The 20,058-nt window shown below is 49.9% G+C and overlaps 1 protein-coding gene across 1 annotated transcript in view; it reads right to left on the bottom strand.

Annotated features, from left to right (window-relative positions):
* Positions 1-20,058, bottom strand: part of BCORL1 (BCL6 corepressor like 1) — a 41,364-nt gene that overhangs the window by 17,013 nt on the left and 4,293 nt on the right. The window contains 7 exon segments of the mRNA XM_087941034.1: positions 1,475-1,885; positions 4,374-4,454; positions 5,610-5,739; positions 7,567-9,487; positions 9,489-9,925; positions 10,066-10,150; positions 12,996-13,121. Of these exon segments, the coding sequence (XP_087797160.1) occupies positions 1,475-1,885; positions 4,374-4,454; positions 5,610-5,739; positions 7,567-9,487; positions 9,489-9,925; positions 10,066-10,150; positions 12,996-13,081 (3,151 nt within the window). The 5' untranslated portion in view covers positions 13,082-13,121.

Below are 20,058 nucleotides of genomic sequence, written 5' to 3'. Positions count from 1 at the left end.
AAAGACAGAAGAGAGAATGAGAAAGAGAATGAGAGAATGAGAAAGAGAGTGAGAGAGAATAAGAGAATAAGAAAGAGAATTAGAATGAGAGAGAATGAGAGAGAATGTTAAAGAGAATGAGAGAATGAGAAATGAGAATGAGAAAGAGAATGAGAAAGAAAAAAAGAAAATGAGAGAATGAGAAAGAGAATAAGAGAGAATGAGAAAGAGAGTAAGAGAGAATGAGAAAGAGAGTGAGAGAGAATAAGAGAATAAGAAAGAGAATTAGAATGAGAGAGAATGAGAGAGAATGTTAAAGAGAATGAGAGAATGAGAAATGAGAATGAGAAAGAGAATGAGAAAGAAAAAAAGAAAATGAGAGAATGAGAAAGAGAATAAGAGAGAATGAGAAAGAGAATAAGAGAGAATGAGAAAGAGAATGAGAGAATGAGAGAGAATAAAAGAATAAGAAAGAGAATTAGAATGAGAGAATGAGAGAGAGATGTTAAAGAGAATGAGAGAATGAGAAACGAGAATGAGAAAGAGAATGAGAAAGAAAAAAAGAAAATGAGAGAATGAGAAAGAGAATAAGAGAGAATGAGAAAGAGAATGAGAGAATGAGAAAGACAGAGAATGAGAGAGAATGAGAGAATGAGAAAGAGAGAATGAGAGAAAAGAGAATGAGAAAGAATGAACGAAAAAGACAGAATGGGAGAATGAGAGAGAGAATGAGAATGAGAAAGAGAATGAGAGAATGAGAAAGACAGAGAATGAGAGAGAATGAGAGAATGAGAAAGAGAGAATGAGAGAAAAGAGAATGAGAAAGAATGAACGAGAAAGAGAGAATGGGAGAATGAGAGAGAGAATGAGAAAGAGAATGAGAGAGAATGAGAGAGAGAGAATGAAAGAGAGAGAGAGAAACGGGGACTCTTTTTCAACTTTTTAAAAGCCTGGCCGACTGCTGCTACTTTTCAATGGCATGAAAGCAGGCCGAGACAGGATGAAATGCTCCAATTTGGAGGGAAGGGGGGCGGAGGAAGGGAAGGAAGGAGGGAGGGAGGAAGGAAGGGAAGGAGGAGGGGGCTACGGCCAACCCTTGGTGGCTGTTGAGACCTCCAGCGAGGTCCTGCAAAGGGAACTGGGGTGGGCATCGCTGAGGCCCTGAGGCTGTTGCAATCTCCGGCACAGCTTAGCCAATACAGGAAACTGATGGTGTGTGTGTGTGTGTGTGTGTGTGTGTGTGTGTGTTTGTTTGTTTGTTTGTTCCCAAGCTGACCAGGAGAATCTCTCTTGTTTGTGCTTCCCCCACAGCCAGCGACTGTTGTCCCTGGCCTGATCCTCTTATTCCAGCCGGACCAGGAGGCTGGAAGCCCGGGGACGATGGGAGCTGCAATCCAGGCCAGATTAGCAGCCGAAAAGCGGCCACCTCGAGATCCCTCCTCCCTCCCTCCTTCCCTCCCTCCCCCCACCCACCCCGAGGCCCATCCTTTCTCACCTGCTTTGGATTTCCGCCGCTTATGGCGGCAGCAGCTCAAGTGTTCCCCTTTGTCCCTTTCGATCAGATATTCTCCGCTTTGGTACTTCCAGCTTTTCTGCCGCCTCCTTTTCTTCCTCTTGACGTGGCTGGTCTCCTCCTCGGCTTCCTTGCGGCTCCACGGAGGCCGGTTGGCCTCTCCTTGCCAAAGAAGTCCCTGATTCTTCACGGGGTGGTGGAAGAGGCCCCTTTCCGACCGAGAGCGCTCCTTGCAGCCGGAGTGAGGCGAGAGGCGGTGGGACTTGCGTAGCCGGTGATGCTTCGGGGACAGTTCCTCGGCTTCGGCTTCGTTCGCCTCCTCTAACAGCGGCACCGTTTCCTGACCGGCTCCGTCACATTCTCCTAACATGCTGGAAGAGACCCCTGTGGTCCCTGCAGGAGGGAGAGGCGGGAGGAATAAGGAAAGACCCCCTCCCGTCAAATAGGTAACACAAACTACCACGAGGACCTGAGCTTTGTCCCTGCTCTACTCTGGGATGGCTTTATTTGGCTAAACCCATCACTGCTGGTGCTCTCTGAGCTTGGTTGGTTTCCTTGGAGACGTTTCATTACCCAGCTAGCTGGCCTCATCAGTGTTCGAAGGGGAAGGGGTTTGCTTTCTGTTTAGACACAAGCGCCTTGCCCTGCCGGGGAAGAAACCCCACATCCTTCTAGCACTGATGATGTTATCTAGTCGGGTCATGAAATGTCTGCAAGGAAGCAACCCAGCTCATCGAGTACCAAGGACCCCACAGTTCTCCTCCTCCTCCTCCTTTGTAAACCCCACTTCTCTTCTAGGATTGATGAGGTTCCCTAGTCGGGTCGTGAAGCGTCTGCAAGGAAACGACCAAGCTGACAAACAGTACCAAGGATTTCACAGTTCAATCCTGAGCTACAAATATTCTATTTGGTATCCTCATCTTTCCCAAATGCACAAAATTGACTAAAATCTTTGGGGATGGGGAGGGGAAATAACAGTGTATTTATTTAGAAAATTTATATTGGTGCCTATTTGCACATGGGCGACTCAAAGAGGCTTACAGGAATATAAAAACATCACGTATAAAAAATAAAACTAACAGAAGAAAATTAATCCAATAATATAACAGCCCCCAATCCTCCACCCCGGTGACAACCCATCACACAAGCTGTTTAATGGGCTCCACCCCACTTTGGGTCCCCCAGGCCCAAGGGCAGAACCAGGTCTTCAGTATGGGTTCATTTGAATGCCAACCTGTGGAAGGAATGTACAGCTCCAAAGCCAACATGCTCCAGTTAAGAACGAACGCTCCTCAAATCAAAGTCATTTCTCTGGCTCATACATCATCCTCAGACCGTAATGAGGTCTGGGCTTAGTGTCTTGTGGGAACATAATCAACTGCAGTTTGCAAAGTATGAACACCACTCCTGCAGTTTCTTCAGCAAACTCTGCTTAAGCAAGCCACGGTTTAGGGCGAAGTTAAGTCCCGATCCTGGCTGTTTTGCCTGGCAGCTTTGCCAGGGGATCGAACGAGGCCCTGTGTCAGGGGTGCCAAAACTCAAAGCCCGGGGGCTACATCTGGCCTGTGGGGCTGCCGTGGAAACAGCGAAGGACTGGCCTGTGGGGCTTCTGCCAGCAAAAATGGAGCCCACAAAGGCTGTGCGCAGCCCCCTTTTCACTGGCAGAGACTCGCAAAAGGCTGTCGGCAGACGAAAACGGAGCTCGGGAACCCCGTTTTCTCTGGCAGAGTGCTTGGGTTACCACTGTGCCCCCCCACCCCATGTGTGATGCCATGCTGGCCACGCCCACCCCCCCAGGTCAAACACAACCCTGATGCGGCCCTCAATGAAACCGAGTTTGACACCCCTGCCCTATGTCTATGGAAATTCTCCAAACATCCAGTTCATCGTTGTCCCAAAGTCACTTTCTTTTCCCCAAAAGGCACCCAGACTTCCTTGTTTTTTTTTTTCCTTTGAAAATGTTTTGCTTCTCATTCAAGAAGCTTCTTCGGTTCTGAACTAAAGCACCTTGTCATGCCCCTGTTGGGAGTCTGAATCCGAGGATACTCCCATTGGCTGTGGAGGAAACTGGGGAAGGGCAACATCCGGCTGGGCAGAGCAGGGAAGAGGTAGAACAAGGGAGAGGGAGTTCAGAGGAAGACCCAGGACCACCAGTTCTTCATCCTAAGGCACGCAGGGAGGAAGAGAGGAGAGAGCAATGTGGGTTGCATGACTTACGGGGGAGGAAAGGGCCCTGATTCCCTTCATTAGCCACAGCTGGGAAGAGAGTTTAAAGAGATGCATGCTGAGTGCAGCAGCTGCTGGGAGCAAACATGAGATTATCTTGTGTTGACTTTGGTTATCTGTGTTCCTGGCATCTTCCCAACCGTGTTGAGTTATTGCCATGTCTTCAGATCCGGAATTCTTGTTCCTGCCCTGCCAGATTAATTACCTCATCTTGCCTTGATTGGACTTACAGTTACAGTTTTTGTTGACCATGTTTTGGACTTGAATCTCTGCAGCCAAAGGCTGTTCCTGGGAGAGTTTTTCTCATAAAGGGACTCCTACTGATTATCTGACTGTGTTGCCTTTGTGCCACCACCCCGGGTCATCACACTTCTTGTGAGACATTTTCAAGAGAGAGAAGAAAAACCCAAGGAAGTCCAGTTGCCTTTTGGGAAAAGCAACTTTGGGACAACCATGATCTGAATGTTTGAGAATTGTCATTGAGATCATGGATGGCACCTTGGGGACCAACAAGGCCCTATAACGGTTGTCTGCAACCAACCTCCAAGTCAGGGTGACCAGATTCATAACCCTGCCCTTCTCCCCTTCCTCCATAATTGGCACGCTGCTCCCTTACCCCTTGACCCAGTCATCATCTCCTGGCTCAGCCACCAACCTGACTGGCTGCGTGTCCGGCTGCTGAGAACGATGGGGATGAAGTCTCTAAAATTGTTCTTGGCTTTCTTCTCCACGTAAGCTGAAAGAATTAAAAATAAAACATAAATAAAACTGAGAAACAGCCATCGGAGAGGGGCTACCACTTTGGGGACCTGGAAATCTTCTCTGCCCCACCCCAAATCCACAAGGAATTCGTTTTGAAAATACAGAAAATCCTGAAAATGGGAGATAAATTATGAAACCAGAATTTTTCCTCTTGGGTCTAACGGAAAAAAGAATTGGAAAAAAAGTTAGGAGCTTTGTTACTATATATGTTGACAGCAGAAAGACTATTATAGATGCAAAACTGGAAGGACACTTCAATGCCTACGCTGGAAGAATGGTTGCAGAAGTTGACGGGAGTTGGACTGAAATGGCAGTCTTTTCTTTGGTTAAAGAAAAGAACGTGAGTACTTTCCTTTCCACATGGAAACCGCTTCAGAACTTCGCGCTCGAGGTGGAGAAGAATGAAACTTTGATTTGGGGTTTCACAGATTAGATTCATAAAATTTTGCAGAAATGACTGGTTCATACTATTATGGTATAACAAAAAGTTTTGTAAACCAAAGAGAATGGAATATAACGGACAAATACGAGATGAAGCTAATGTATGAGTATAAAAGAGAGTTGTAAATATGTATATAATTGTATATAAATGTAAATAGAACTAATATGCAGCTAGCACTATACATAAGGGAACAAGGAAATTAACCGTTACGTGTATCTCTATACTATAGCTTTTATGGCCAAAACGATGGCCAAGAAAGTTGCACTGGGTTCAATTGTTTTTAATGTTTATTCAATAAATTTTTTTTTTTTAAAAAAGTTGTGATTTGTTGTTAATGCCTTATTCTAACAGAGTCAGAAGTCAGTGCTTCTTTTTCTTTCTTTTTTTCCCTACCCTTCCTCCCTTTTCTTTGACCTCTTATTTGCTTTTGTATTTTATAGTAGAAAACTTAATAAATAACTTATAAATGTATAAATTGACTTCTAAATTATAACCTAGTAAAAATGTATTTGGAGAGTATCTCCCTTGGTCTCCATTGGATCCCACTGTTAACGCAGCTTAGGATCGCATTGGCTTTTTTGGCTGCTGCTGCACAGCATCTTCCGGGAACCTCCTGGGATGGTTGGGACAGCCTTGGATGAGAGCGGGAACGGCCACGCCCCAGCCCGAGACACCCCCCCCCCTTACCTTCCTCGCAGCTGTGGCCCCGGGACAACTTCCGGCACTTGCGCTTGGCACGCAGGTTCCCCCGCTCCTTTACGCAGCCCAGCCGGCCGTCACCCGTGATCTCGTGGAGGTTGCTGTGGTGCTTCCGCCACTGTGGGGGTGATACAGTGGTTAAGTGTGTGGCCGAGTTTCTCGCTCCGTGTTTTTACATCGGATTGGAATTATTATTATTTTTTTTGGCCCCCTGGATGTTCTTTAGCCATGTAGTGGCCTTTGACCTACGGTCAAAATGGAGGCCAACATTTCCGTTGCTAAGCGAGATGGTTGTTAAGCGGGTTTCGCCTCGTTTTTACGATCTTTCTGGCCACGGTCGTTGAAAGCGAGTGACGTGCAGTTGTGAAGCTGGTCACACGGTTGGTAAAATAAACTGGACTTTCCTCGCCAGAAGGTCGCAGAAAAGAGGAGCCCACGACTCTGGGACACGGCGACCATCATAAATATGAACCCGTTGCCAAGAATTTGGCCCACGTGGCCACGGGGATACCGTTGTTGTTAATGGTCACTGAGATCCACGGGGAAGCCAGATTCACTGAACAGTGAACTGAGGGCGGCAAGGAAAGTCTCAAAATGGAGGGAAAATTTGCTCGACACATTTCTCGCTTAGCGACAGAAATTCTGGGCTCAATGGTAGGCGTTAAGTCGAGGACTATCTGTACAGCCTGGTTTTCTTCCTTTTTAACGTTGGGCTAAAAGAACAAAATATAAACAATCATTGGAGGTTTTTAAGAAGAGACAAAACAATCACTTATCTGAAAAAGTATAGGTTCTCCTGGTTGAGCAGGGGGCTGGACTAGAAGATCTCCAAGGGCCCTTCCAGCTCTATTCTGTTCTGTTTTACTCTATTCTACACTACTCCTATTCCTATTCTATCCCATCCCAGTTCCTATTCTTATTCTTTATTCTATTCTATATTTTCTGTTCTTTTCTGTTTTATTCTATTTCTATTTCTATTCTATCCTAATTCCATTTATTCCTTATTCTATTCCATTCCACTCCAATTCCTATTCTTATTCGTTATTTTATTCTATATTTTCTATCCCATTCTATTTCTGTTCTATTCTATCCTAATTCCATTTATTCCTTATTCTATTCCATTCCACTCCAATTCCTATTATTCTCTATTCTATTCTATTCTATTCTATTCTATTCTATTCTATTCTATTCTATTCTATTCTATTCTATTCTATTCTATTCTATTCTATCCTTATTCCATTTATTCGTTTTATTCCTTATTCCTTTCCATTCCAATTCCTATTCTTGATTCTATTCAATATTTCCTGTATTTTCTATCCTATCCTATTCTATCCTAATTCCATTTATTCCTTATTCCTTATTCTATTCCTCCAATTCCTATTCTTATTCTTAATTCTATTCTATATTTTCTATATAATTGTATTCTATCCTATCCTATCCTTATTCCATTTATTCCTTATTCCTTATTCTATTCCATTCCACTCCAATTCCTATTATTGTCTGTTCTGTTCTGTTCTGTTCTGTTCTGTTCTGTTCTGTTCTATTCTATTCTATTCTATTCTATTCTATTCTATTCCCTGCTTCTTGTCCTGTCCTGTCCTGTCCTGTCCCATCCTGCCCTTATTCCTTTTATTCATTATTCCATTCCATCCCATTCTAACCAAACCAAGCATGCATGGAGAACTATAAGCCCACCTGCAAGGCTAACAAACAAGGCGTCCATGTCTCCTTTAAAAAAATGGATGCCAAGCTTCCAAAACCTTTTGTTTTTCTGCCACTGTCAAGCTTCCCCTCACCCAGCAAGGATCACCACCCTTCAGCTCATCCCCACCCAACCGCAGGGGGGCTAGCCCGTCCTGTAGGCCCCTAACCCCACTGCCCCTGACTCCCCATCCCAGAGCGCATCCCCGCCCCTCCTCTCTTCTGCCCAGCCGTGCCAAGTCACCTTCCGGCTGTGCTGATTCTGGCTGCTTGTCTTGCAGGCGGCCGCCAGTTCTTCTCCCCCGCGTGACTTCGGCTTCTTCTGGGCCGGCCGATCGGGCCCCTCGTGGTGCCGCTTGGATTTGCATGGGAAGCCCCCCTCGACTTTGATGTGGGCCACCCCCTTCAGCTTGGCTTTTGGAGGGTCCCGCACGGTGGCCCCCGCCTTCAGGCAGGTGGCCGAGGCAAAGGGGGGCTCGGGCTCCAACCGCTCCTTCTTGATCCGGCTGAGGTCCACCTGGTGCACGGGGCAGGGGGGCACCTCGGCCTTCGGCGGGTTGCGGGAAGTGTCCCCTCGCCACTCCCGGCCCTGTTTCTCGGCCGGGGAAGCCGACTCGGCGGCGACCCGGAGGCTTGCCTGGGCGGCTACGGGCAGGCTGTGGGGCAGGTGGGGAGTCACAAAGGGGCTCTTAGCTTTGGGATCCCCCAAGTGCTTGTGGGCACAGCCCTCCGGGGCAGTTTCGGGCGGAGGCAGGAGAGCGTTCTCAGCGGCCGAGTCCATCTCTTGTCGCTCGAGACCCCTTGAGCCCTTCGCCTCGGGCGGGCTGGCCTGGAGAGCCGGCGAGACGCACAAAGGGCTCTCAGTGCTGGGCAGGGCAGCCTTACAGCCTTTGCCCTGGGAGGGGGCTTCGGGGGGCTTCTGGACCGACGGGGTAGCTTCCGCCAGCTGCCCAGCAGGGAACACAGCTGGTTCGCTGGGGCCGGGCGTCTTAGAGGGCCCGACCGGATTGGGGGACAGCTGTGCCGTCGCCGAGATGCCAATGGAAAGCAAGGTGCCCGGATGGTAATGGGACCACCCGATGGGCAGGAGTTGCGGGCTGGCCGGCTTCCCGTTGAGCAAACACCGAGGGTAAAGGTTGGCTTGGCTGGGATTCCAGAGGGACAGGTCCTTGGGAGGGCGTAACGGAGGAGCCGGGGTGCGCCTAGTGGAGTCCACTTGTCCCTCAGCCCCGGGTTTTTTCCCGGACGGCAGCCCGGCGCTCCGGGGTTCTCCTTGGTCGATAATGCAGATGGGCTCCTGCTTTGGAAGGTGGCGGGAGTCCCTGCTGCTTAAGTCGGTCCCGGAATCCTTGCTCAACAAGACCGAGGCTGGCACGGGGTTGGCCACCCCCATGTAGGTGCCCGGAATGGTGCCGATGAAAGCCGTGGGGTTTTTCACCCAGGCGCTTTGCTCGCCGTTGCGCAGGAGCTCCGGGAAGATGACGAAGGGCGAGGCGGCGGCCTGGGCCACTCGCTGGGCCTTGGAGGAGACCGGCGTCAGCAGAGCTTTGCCGCTGGGGTGCACCGGGGTCAACACAGGCATGGGGGGCGTCTTGCGCTGGCTCGGCGGAGGCAGCTTCTGCCGGTTGGACTTGGAGGACAGATCCAGAGGCTGCATCTCGCTGCATTCCGGGGGGGAGACCATCTCGCGCTCCAGCTGCGGAGGAGACTTCAGCGGGGAGAGGGACGCCAAGACCCCCGCAGCCAGCCGCTCGGGGACACGGGGCAGCACGGTGGCGGGACCTGAGACTGGGACGGCGCCGGTGCAGGAGGCTGCCAAGGCAGGGGTGCCGGAGGCCAGTTCTGGGCCGTTGGCAGGAGGGCCGGAGCCCGGCGTCGCAGGGGCGCTGCCGTTTTCTCTGGGAGGCGGAGGAGGGCAGCTTAACGGAGCCGCCTCGACACAGGCGGCTTTGGGGTCGGGAGCCAAGGGCCGGCCCACAGAGAAAGCGTAAGGATAGGGGTGGAGACCGGGCAGGCAAGGGTCTTGTTGGAAGGATGAGACCGGGAGGGCCAGGGCAGGTGAGACCCCCAGCGGGTTGGAAAGAGAAGGGAGGTAAACCAGTGGCTGGCTGGGGGCCAGGACGGTGGCTCCGGGGGGCAGGGAGAGGGACATTTTTGCATAGGGGGGCCTGAGAGGCAGAGAAACAGACGCTCTTCAGGGTGTAGGTGGCAGGAGCCGGCGCCACCGTGTTGCAGCTGCTGCTGCTGGTAGCGGTGATGGGGTTGACAGAGGCGGCGGGCGTGGGGAGTCCCTTTTCTTTGCCCATCTGCTCGCTCTCCAGAGCCTTGGGGCAAAACGGGGTCACCTCCGCCGTGTCTGCAGCAGAAGGAAACAGGCAGCCCAGGCTGCGGCTGCGGCTGCTGCTGCTATTGTTGTCCAGCTGGGGCAATTCTGGCTCTTGAAGGTTGCCAGGCTTGGCATCGCTGTCCTTCAAGGCCTTCTGGGCACTGTCTGGCTCGTGGGCCTGCTCCCGGAGTTGAGGGCCGGCTTCTGTCTCCACGGTGCCCTCCGGTTCAAACCCTTCGGCGCCCCCACCGCTTCCCGAAACCGCTGTGATCTCCACCTGCCAAAGGGGGAGCGGAGAGAGAGAGAGAGTGGGGTATCAGAAGCGGGGCAGTGCGGCCACCTTCATGGGGACAAGGCCATTCTCCCCGGCCATTCCCACCCTCCTTCCCTCTCCATCTCTCCGACCCAACCTCTCACCTTGGAAAAGCTGTTGCAAAACTCAGTCGAGCCCAGCTGCTGGGAACTGCTGGTGTCAGATTCTTCATCAGAAAGTGGGGCTCTCCTACAGAAAAGTTTAAAAGAAAAAAAGAGAGAAACATGGAAAAATTATCCAGAGGTGCGGGGGGTGAAGCCACTGATCTGACTGGCATGGCCCATCTGTGGCCAAAGTCACATCCAGCTGTCATCCGACTTTTCTTAAAAGGGGAATGAGTAAGAAATAGCCTCTTGCTGATAGAAGGGAGTATTTGTAGCTCAGGGTTGACATGAGGGCTCCTTGGTGATCTCTGAGCTGGGTGATTTCCTTGCAGACGTTTCACAACCCAACTAGGGAACATCATCAATGGTAGAAAGGGGATTGTGAAGAAGGAGAAGGAGGAGGAGGAGGAGGAGGAGGAGAGGAGGGGGAAGGAAGAGGACTATGGGGTCCTTGGTGCTCTCTAAGCTTGGTGGTTTTCTTGCAGACGTTTCATAACTCAACTAGGTAACATCATCAGTGCGAGAAGGGACCACAGTTTATGGAGTGAAAAAGGGAGAGGAGGAGGAGGAGAGAAAGAGGCGGAGGGAGAAGAAGGAAAAGGACCAATCTGTAGTTGTTCCCAATCTGGCCCCTTTCAGGAGACTCCTGGAAACCTGCTGGAGGTTTTCTTAAGAGCGGCTTTCTATTCAGAATTGTTTAATATAAAAGAAATTATGAGGTCATTGGTACTTTCTGAGCTTGTAGACGTTTCATTACCCAACTAGGTAACATCATCAGTGCTAGAAGGGAGTGTGGTTTGTGAGGAGGAGGAGGAGCAGGAGCAGGAGGAGGAGGAGCAGGAGGAGGAGGAGGAAGAGGAAAACAATGATTGTGGGGACCTTGGTGCCCTCTGAGCTTGGTGACCTTATTTCAGACATTTCATTACCCAACTAGGTAACATCATCAGTGCACTGGTTTAATACTAAAACCCAGTCGGGTAATGAAAACATCTGCAAGAAAACCACCAACCTCAGAGAGCACCAAGGACCCCGTCATCTCCTTTTTACTAAACAATTCTGAATAGAGAGCCGCCCTTAAGTCAGAGCACCGCGATAGCTTTCCCAGTCTCCTGACGGGTGCCAGATTGGGAACCGCTACAGATCAGGGAAGACCATTTCCGTCAGCCTGAGCTTACCTCTCTTGTAAAAACGGGCCGTAAAAATAAAAGAAATATAGAGGCCAGGGGATGCTTTAAAAAGACACGGAACTTCCTTTGCCTCCGTTCTGAATATAAAACTTACCAGCAAAACACCTTTTAGAGCCAATTTTAGAAAGGCTATTTTGTTCCCGCATGTACCTGTTCGAAAGGCAGAGATGCTGGGCGCATTTTAAAGACTGGAATATTAAATATGACTTTAAACCACAGTGTCCCAAGGGTGCTTATTTTTTAAGGAGGCAACCGGACTTCCTTGTGTTTCTTTGAAGACGTTTCGCTCCTCAGCCCAGAAGCTGCTTCAGCTCTGACAGCAGAGGTGGTATTCAGCCGGTTCTGACCGGTCCTAGCGGACTGGTAGGGAAAATTTTGACTGGTTCAGAGAACCAGTAGGGAAAATTTCGACTGGCCCTCCCCACACGCCCGCTCTTTTACCTTTCCAACCTTTCCTATACTTTGTTGTTTATTAGCTCAGCCGATTCGCGTGGCAGAAAAGGGACTTACCTCAGCTGAGGTAAAAAACAGCAATTGATATAGAGGGCGGTCTTTGAGCCCTGTGTACGCACGATATGCATGTTTGGCGCGTGCGCAAGCGTCAATATATTCCTTCCAGCGTGGATACAGGGGGCAGTCTTTGAGCACTGCACAAACACACGCAAAGTGAAGTGAGCTGGCAAAGCGAGGTCTCCCAACTGGTAGGATTTTTTCTTTTTTTTTTAAACCCACCGCTGTCTGACTGGATGGTGGGGAGTGGAAGGATTGATATTCCTGGCAGACAGCTGGTCATTTGCATCCTTTTAGTGGGTCGCTGAGGCCACTTGGAGGTTTTTCTGTGTCCTCGGGGTCACCTGAGTGGGGCTCCTGGTTCCTGGAGTCCGCAATTTTTCCCCCCTCTGGAAATCCATTCCTACTCCCACACCATTCCAAGGGCGTTCATCCCAAATTGCCTAGCTGAAAGTCGGGTGTCTGCAAGGAATATAAATCCTCCCATTACCAACTTATCACTGTCAGAGCTGAAGAAGCTTCCTGGATGAGAGGTGAAATGTCTTCAAAAGAAAAAAAAATCCAACGGGCTTTTTTTTAAGCTATACAATTCGGCTCAACTGTCGTCAAGGACCACCTGTGATTCCCCCAATTTACCTTATGCGCCTGAATGCATGAGTGGCATATCTATGCGCCTTCCCAGCCCTACTGGCTCGGCCTTCCGTCACCGTCCCCAATTTCTCACGCCGGTTCCTTGGGAAAATTAACTGCCAGCCGCTGTTTTTAAAGCTTCCGCTTGAGAAGGCAAATGGACACACACACACACACCACGCACACACAATATTTCGCAAGCAACTTGAGTTGTGTATGTCTGTGAGTGATCTCAGACAATGGGGTTTAAAATCTCGAAAGAGGCCGGCGTTTCTTCTCCCCGTCTCATCCCTGAAAGGAAACAGGATGCTCCCTGCACAGATGTGCACGCTCTCGCTCTCTCTCACACACAAATAACCTCTTCCCCAAATATTTTGCAAGCAACTTGAGTGTGTGTGTGTGTGCGTCTGTGTGTCACCTCGGATCGCCGACGGATTCAGCGGAGAGAGGCGGCCATGGGGTTTAAAATCTCGAAAGAGGCCAGCATTTTTCTTCTCCCCGTCTCATCCCCGAAGAGAAACACGAGTGCTTTGCAGAACGCTGCCCTCCCCCGCCCCACGCAAGGGCACACACGCACACACACACACACACACACACACACACCTTTCTTCGTCGAGGCTGCTCGCATGAAGCCGCTCTGCGCCCGTCCAGTTATGCACCCCGCTGTAGAGAGGTGCCGCAGAGATCATGACAGCCGCTCCGCGCGTCCGCTTCAGTCAGGGGCTCCGCCTGGAACGGCAAAAAGACAAGACACGCCGTGAGGCTCGGGGGGTTCCGGTGCTGCTGCTGCTGCCGCCGCCGTCGGTGCTGGATCGGCAGCTCCCAAAGCTAAGCAAGGCACATTGTTTGCAACGGTCCATCAGCTTTGATGGGAAAAGCTGCTCTTGCATCCAGAGAAGGCTGGAAAGGAAACAAACGAACCGCCCAGGAAGAAATATAAACGCAGGTCATCCTCGCCCTACAACCGTTCATTTAGTGACCGTCCAACCTTACGACGGCGTTGAAAAAAAAAAAACATGACTTAGGGCCCTTCTTCCTAGCAGCATCTCCATCACTGTGCGATCCAAATTTGGACGCTTGGCAACGGGTTCGTATTTATGACCGTCTCCGTCTCCCGGAGTCCTTCAATCTCCTTGTGCGACCAGCAAAGACAACGGGGAAGCCGGATTGGCTTAACAACCGGGTTACTACCTTATCCACTGCCAACGATTCACGAGAAAGGCTCGTAAAAATGGGGCAAAACTTCACTTAACGAATGTCTGACTTAGCGATAGAAATGTTGGGACTCCACTGGGGTCGTTGAAAGCTGAGCGCTGCCTGTAATCCAGCCCTAATCCCGAAGGGATCCCAGCTCTCCCCGGCGCTCAAAACGGGCCCTGGGAAATCCGTTCATTTGCATTTGGACTGTTCGTTCTTGAGCCAAAATTCACGTTAGGGAAGAAACTATCCACAGGGCAGCTCTGCAAGGTCCAAGCTGTCAAAATCTGCAACTCGGAGCAGTTCTGGGAACGGATTAAAGCCGCTTGGTTCTCCCCAGACGAAGCGCTGGCCCTGATTCAAGACTCACGAGGAATGCGGACCCAAGCCAGCATGGCTTCCCGTGTGTTTCTTCTCCCCCCCTCGCCCCCCCCTCGCCCCTCCCCACGCCTGGGAATAACCAGCGTTGTGGTTTTAACATGTCCCGGACAGCCCCAATCTGGGGAATGCTAAAGACACGTTCGTGGAGGTCAGCTCAGAGCTAAACGGACAGAGGCTGGGATAAGTGCGTCGATTTTCCCTACGTTCAGTCTAGCCTAGGCACAAAATAAAAAAATAAATGACAAAAACCGTGTGGGTTTCCTCAATTGGTCCAGAGCAGACGTGGAGTGTATCGTTAGAGCAAGTAAAAGAATGAAAGAAAATCAGTCATTATTTTATTGGCTGCATTGCCAAGCCCAGGGAAATGCATCCCAAGGAGAGGCTTTAGGTCAGCTACTCCTTCCGGGGGAGGCTCCCCAAACTGGCAACTGTGGAGCTGCTGATCCAGTTCTACAGAGAAATCATTTGAGTCTGTCATCTACACCTCTACAACTGTCTGGTTTGGTTCTGCAACCCAACAGGACAGACACAGACTTCAGAGAGTAACTAGAACTGCAGAAAAAACAATTGCTACCAACCTGCTTTCAATCGAAGACCTGAATACTGCAGGAGTCAAGAAGAGGGCTGTGAACATATCTACAGACCACTCACATCCCGGACATAAACTGTTTCAACTCCTTCCCTCAAAACGACGCTATAGAGCCCTGCACACCAGAACAACTAGACACAAGGACAGTTTTTTTCCGAACGCCATCACTCTGCTAAACAAATAATCCCCTCAACATTGTCCAACTATTTACAAAGTCTGCATTACCATTAATCTTCTCATCACTCCTTATCACCCATCCCCTCCCACTTGTGACTGTAGGACTAACTTTGTCGCTTGTATCCTAATGATTTTTGTTGCCTGTTTCCTAGTATTTGATTGCTTATTGTACCCTATGACTATTATTAAGTGATGTACCTTATGATACTTGACTCTTGATGAATGTATCTTTTCTTTTATGTAGACTGAGAGCGTTTGCACCATGACGAATTCCTTGTGTGTCCAATCACACTTGGCCAATAAAGAATTCTATTCTATTCTATTCTGTTCTGTTCTATTCTACTCTATTCTTCATTCCATTACTCTATTGTATTCTATTGTATTCTATTGTATTGTATTGTATTCTATTGTATTGTATTGTATTGTACTGTATTCTATTCTATTCTATTCTATTCTATTCTATTCTATTCTATTCTATTCTATTTTCTATTCTTCAATTCCCAGAATTCCTCAGCCAGCTTAAAAATTGCCCAGTTTGGAGACCCCTGTTTTATAGCCCAGGCTGACCTTACAGGTGAATCTTCCGTGAAGGCAAAAAGAGAGATCCGGTGGTGTCCGAATACAAAACCTCCAATGTAGACATAAAATAGGGAGAGGAGAGGAGGGAACGATCCAAGGCAGACCCCTCCCTCCCTGTGACCCTGGTCCAGGTGGAAGGCAGCCCAGGGATGGCAGAAGAGCAGTGGGGCTCCAGCCTCCAGAAGAACCCAACCCTACAGCCTGGAGAAGGGAAAGTGGGGGGTGGGCAGCACAAGGAGGGATCCTTGGCAGACCCCACCCCCCCACCCCCCAAAAAAAACAGAGGCTGGGAGGAGGAAAGGGAGGCTGCCTCAGCAGCTGCACGGAGACATGTCCGGAGGGAGGGGGGGGATGTTAGTGGGGCATTCACCAAAAACGGACGTGGTAGCAGCTCATTTTTCTTTCTTTTCTCCCAGAGAAGACGTGGGAAATGAGCCAGACAGAAGCATTCCCAGGGAACAGGAGGAGGAGGAGGAGGAGGAGGAGGAGGAGGAGGAGGAGGAGGAGGAGGAGGAGGAGGAGGAAAGGACAAAGAAAAAGAAAAAGAAAAAGAAAAAGAAAAAGAAAAAGAAAAAGAAAAGGAGAAAGAAAAGGAGAAGGCAAAGAGAAGGAGGAAGAGGAGGACAGGAGGAGAAGGAAAAGAAGGAAAGGAGGAAAGGAGGAAGAGGGGAGAAAGAGAAGAAGTAGAGGAGGATGAGAGGAGAAGAGGAGAAGGAGGAAGAGAAGGAAAAGGAGAGGAGGAGAAGGAGAGGAGGACGAGGAGAGAAGGAGGAGAGAAAAAGGAGAGGAGGAAGCGGAGGAGGAGGAGAAGTAGAAGGAGAGGAGAAGGAGAGGAGGAAGCAGAGGAGGAGGAGGAAGAAGAGAAGGAGAAGAAGGAGAGGGGAAGAGGAGGGGAAGAGGAAGCCTCCCAAGTTGAGCAGAATCGAAACCTCTGAAAAGGAGGCCGGCCACGGTGAGGGGGAATAATGCACACGCAGCCATGCATGCACACAAAGCTATGGCATCGCAAGGGCATGTTTTTTAAGGAGACGGGGTGGGGTGGGGGTGTGGAGTTTCCTGGGAAGGGAGCAGCAGGAACAGGGGGGTGCCAAGCCCAGAGGCTTCCCCAAAGGACTTTCCAGAGGTCCAAGGCCACTGTGAAGACAGGCCAGCGGGAGAGGGGCTCTCCTCCGTAACCCAGGAGAGCGCGAGACCCTCCTCCTCCTCCTCCGGGGAATGCCCACCGCCTGTGGCTCCTCCCCTTTCCCTGGGGTCGGTCACATGGCTGAGCAAGAGGTCAGGGCAGCCAGATGTCCCTCGCCGCCGTGATCCTTTCAGGGAGGAAGGCAACGGAGGGTGCCCGCACGGAAAAACAGAGAAGGGGCTGAGAAGGGAAGAGGTGCTCAAGGGTTTGGGACCAAGGAAAGAGGAGATGGAGACCCCTTGGGGAGGCGGGGGGTGGGTGGGGGATGAACCAACTCCTTGATTGTTTTGCAACCTCTCTCTCTCTCTCACACGCACACACATGCGCGCGCGCACACACACAAGAGGAACGAAGCAGAGCTTTTCGCAAGGAATCCACTTGAATTGGCACTTCTTAGAGGGAGGCTGGAGAGGTTTCAGGCGGATTCATTTTAGGATGCAGAAGACTGCCACCGAAGCACAAGTTCTCTTACTGCAGAAGGAAGGGAAGGGAAGGGAAGGGAAGGGAAGGGAAGGGGAAGGGAAGAGCTAGGGGGTGACATAATGGCAGCCTTGCAATATTGGAGGGGCTGTCGCAGAGGAGAGGCGAGGTCGATCTGTTCTCCAAAGCACCCGGAGAACAGGACCAGAAGTAATGGGGGGTGGGGTCATTAACCAACCTGGAATTAAGGAGAAATTTCCGGCCGATGAGAACCATCAGTGGAATGGCTTTCCTCCTCCAGAAATTGTGAGTATTTTAAGAACAAAAAAAGTAGACTGCTATTCGTCCAGAATGGTATATCATCTCCTAGTTGAGTATGAGTTGGACCAGAAAAACTCCAAGGTCCTTTTCAACTCCGTTAGTCTGTATATTTCGGGATTATACACCGGATTGTTGCTAGCTGTCTATGTCCATTTCTTAAAATCTTTCAGAGGTTCCCAGATCAGGCTGACTCTAACTCATCCCTCATCAGGTGAGCTTCCCAGGGTTCTCCTTGCCCGTTTTGGTCTAGAGACAGTAAGCTGGCAGTACCATTCTACTAAGACAAGGGCCTTCAAATTTGACAGCTTTTAAGACTTGTGGACTTCAACTCCCAGAATTCCTGAGCTAACATGACTGGAGGAGGAATTCTGGGAGTTGAAGTCCACAAAGTCTTCAAGCTGCCAAGTTTGAAGACCCCTGGTCTAAGATTACCTGGAAGCCCATCGCCCAAGCTACATCCCTGGTGCAAACCGCTCGCAAAGAAGTGATGGGGACGAACAAAAGGGACTCAAAGAAGGTAATCCGGAGAGGCAGGTGAAGGAACACCTAGGCATGACTCGGAGCCTAGAGACTGACAGGACACAGGGAACCAACCACAAGCTAGCCTAAGCCACCCAATTTTAGCCAGGCCAGACAGATGAAACCCAGCCTGTCTATTGTACAAACTCCCAAAACCACAATTCAGTTCGTCCTGCGGAAGCCTTTCCTACAAGCATCGCCAGGAGGGATCATGCCGGCTGAACGAACAGGCGAGGTTTAAAACAGGGTAAACAAACCAACAAATAAAAACAAGGCAAGGCGCTTGTGGAAGGACAGCAATGACTACACACCTTCAGGACTTAGCAAAGCTCCCATTCAAAATTCTTTCAAGGGGTTGCAAATGCTACTTAGGCTTCAAACCGGCACCTTCCCAACACACCAGGTGGGAAGGGACGGGAGGGAAATAAATTCCTGGACTTGGGTCGAGGAAGTGAGCACCAGTGCTCTGGAGCAGGCTGGCCACGGGTTTGACTTAGGTGGCAGGGCTGCCAGGCTCCCAACTGAAAAGCAACAGCCCCACATGGGCTTATCTGAGGCTAGTGAATGGGAGGTTGAGATAGCTCGGCTGCCGAGCAAAGCAATTATGCTGAACCTCCCTGCTCCTCTTTCCTAAAGTCTGGGAAAGGTGCAGACAGAAATGGAAGTATATAGATTTTTCAAAGCCAAACACGGAGAAACCTCTCCACTTTATACCAATTTCAGCTGCTCCCTCCAAAGTCCGAAAGCAAAGTCTGAAGGCCGAGGGCCGAGGGTTTCACGGCCCAGAAAAAGGTCTTCACCTTTGATCTTCCAACTCCTTGGTAAGTTAGGTCCTCCTGTCGGATCAGTCAAGGCCCATATAGCCCATACATATATATACACACCTATACTTTACCGTGCCAGGTGTTGCTAAATAGAGCCACTCCTACAGCTACATTCCAGACGGCACCGCAAAACAGCCCAGCACACCCCCCACCCCAATTTCGCCCAGCTTAGCAACCAAGTTCAGTTCTGCAGTCCGGCACCGCTGGCCCAAGTGTTGACAGAACAGCAAGACGCACTTAAAAACAAGCATTTCCTCAAGAGAAGGCCCCAAACGCAACGGTGTGAGCCGCCAGTCCACACTTCTGAAGCGAAATAATCAACTGAGAGGCAAAAATGCCACCAAGGCTACTTCGCGGGATTGCCAAGAACTAGCCAGAACTCAGTGGGCTCACCTAAGCCTTGCAGGATTTGTAAGAGTTCTGACCCACAACTGGGAATCTGGGCTTGGCATCTCTGCGCAATCCCGCCCCAAAAAAAACATGTTGACCATCTTTCTAACCAACCCAGAGAGTTGAAACGGGACAATTTCATGCTCCTGCACCAAAGCCAAGGCGGCATAGGATCAACACGAACAAATCCTTATCCTTAAATAAGTTTCTGAAGACATAATTCAAGGCGAGAAAGCTCACAATCTTCTAACACAACTTTTGTGGCTAGACTTCCAAGTTCTGAGTTTCGTTTAGCCTACATCTTAAAACGAGTCTCAAACATCAAGATATTCCTGCTGCATTTAACCCTATCACACAAATATGTGAGATGTTTAGTGAAAACTGGATATTGAAATAAATGGATGGATGGATGGATGGATGGATGGATGGATAGATAGATAGATAGATAAGATATATAGATATAAATACACACAAACACAACAAAACAAACAATGCATACACATCTACCACGGGACAGGACTACTTGTGGACATCTATGGAGATTCTCAGTCACCCAGGTCTTGGTTGCCCAAAGGTGCTTTTTCAAGAAGCAATTGGACTTTCTGGTTTTCTTCTTCTTTTGAAGGCGTTTTGCTCCTCATCCAAGAAGCTTCTTCGGCTCTGACTGGATGGTGGGGAATGGAAGGACTGATATTCCTTGCAGGTAACTGGTCATTTGCATCCTTTGGGAGGGTCCTTGAGGCCACTTGGCGGTTTATCTGTGTCCTCAGGGTCAGCCGAGTTAGTGCTCCTGGTTCCTGATTTGGGACAACCATGATGTGGATGACTGGGAATCTCTACAGATTTTTAGCTATACGATTTGGGATGGACGCCCTTTGAAGGGTGTGGGAGTAGGAATGGATTTCTGGGGGGGGGGGGGAATTGCAGACTACAAAAATGGCACTACTCAGGTGACCCTGAGGACACAGATAAACCTCCAAGTGGCCTCAACGGCCCTCTAAAAGGATGCGAATGACCAGCTGTCTGCAAGGAATATAAATCCTTCCATTCCCCACCATCCAGTCAGAGCTGAAGAAGCTTCTTGGA

This window comes from Pseudonaja textilis, chromosome 12 (genome assembly GCF_049901715.1).
Source record: "Pseudonaja textilis isolate UNSWEBS1 chromosome 12, rPseTex1.2, whole genome shotgun sequence".
NCBI classification, from domain to species: Eukaryota; Metazoa; Chordata; class Lepidosauria; order Squamata; family Elapidae; genus Pseudonaja; species Pseudonaja textilis.
Note: the sequence above shows the minus strand (reverse complement) of the source record. Positions and strands in the feature narration are given on the sequence as shown.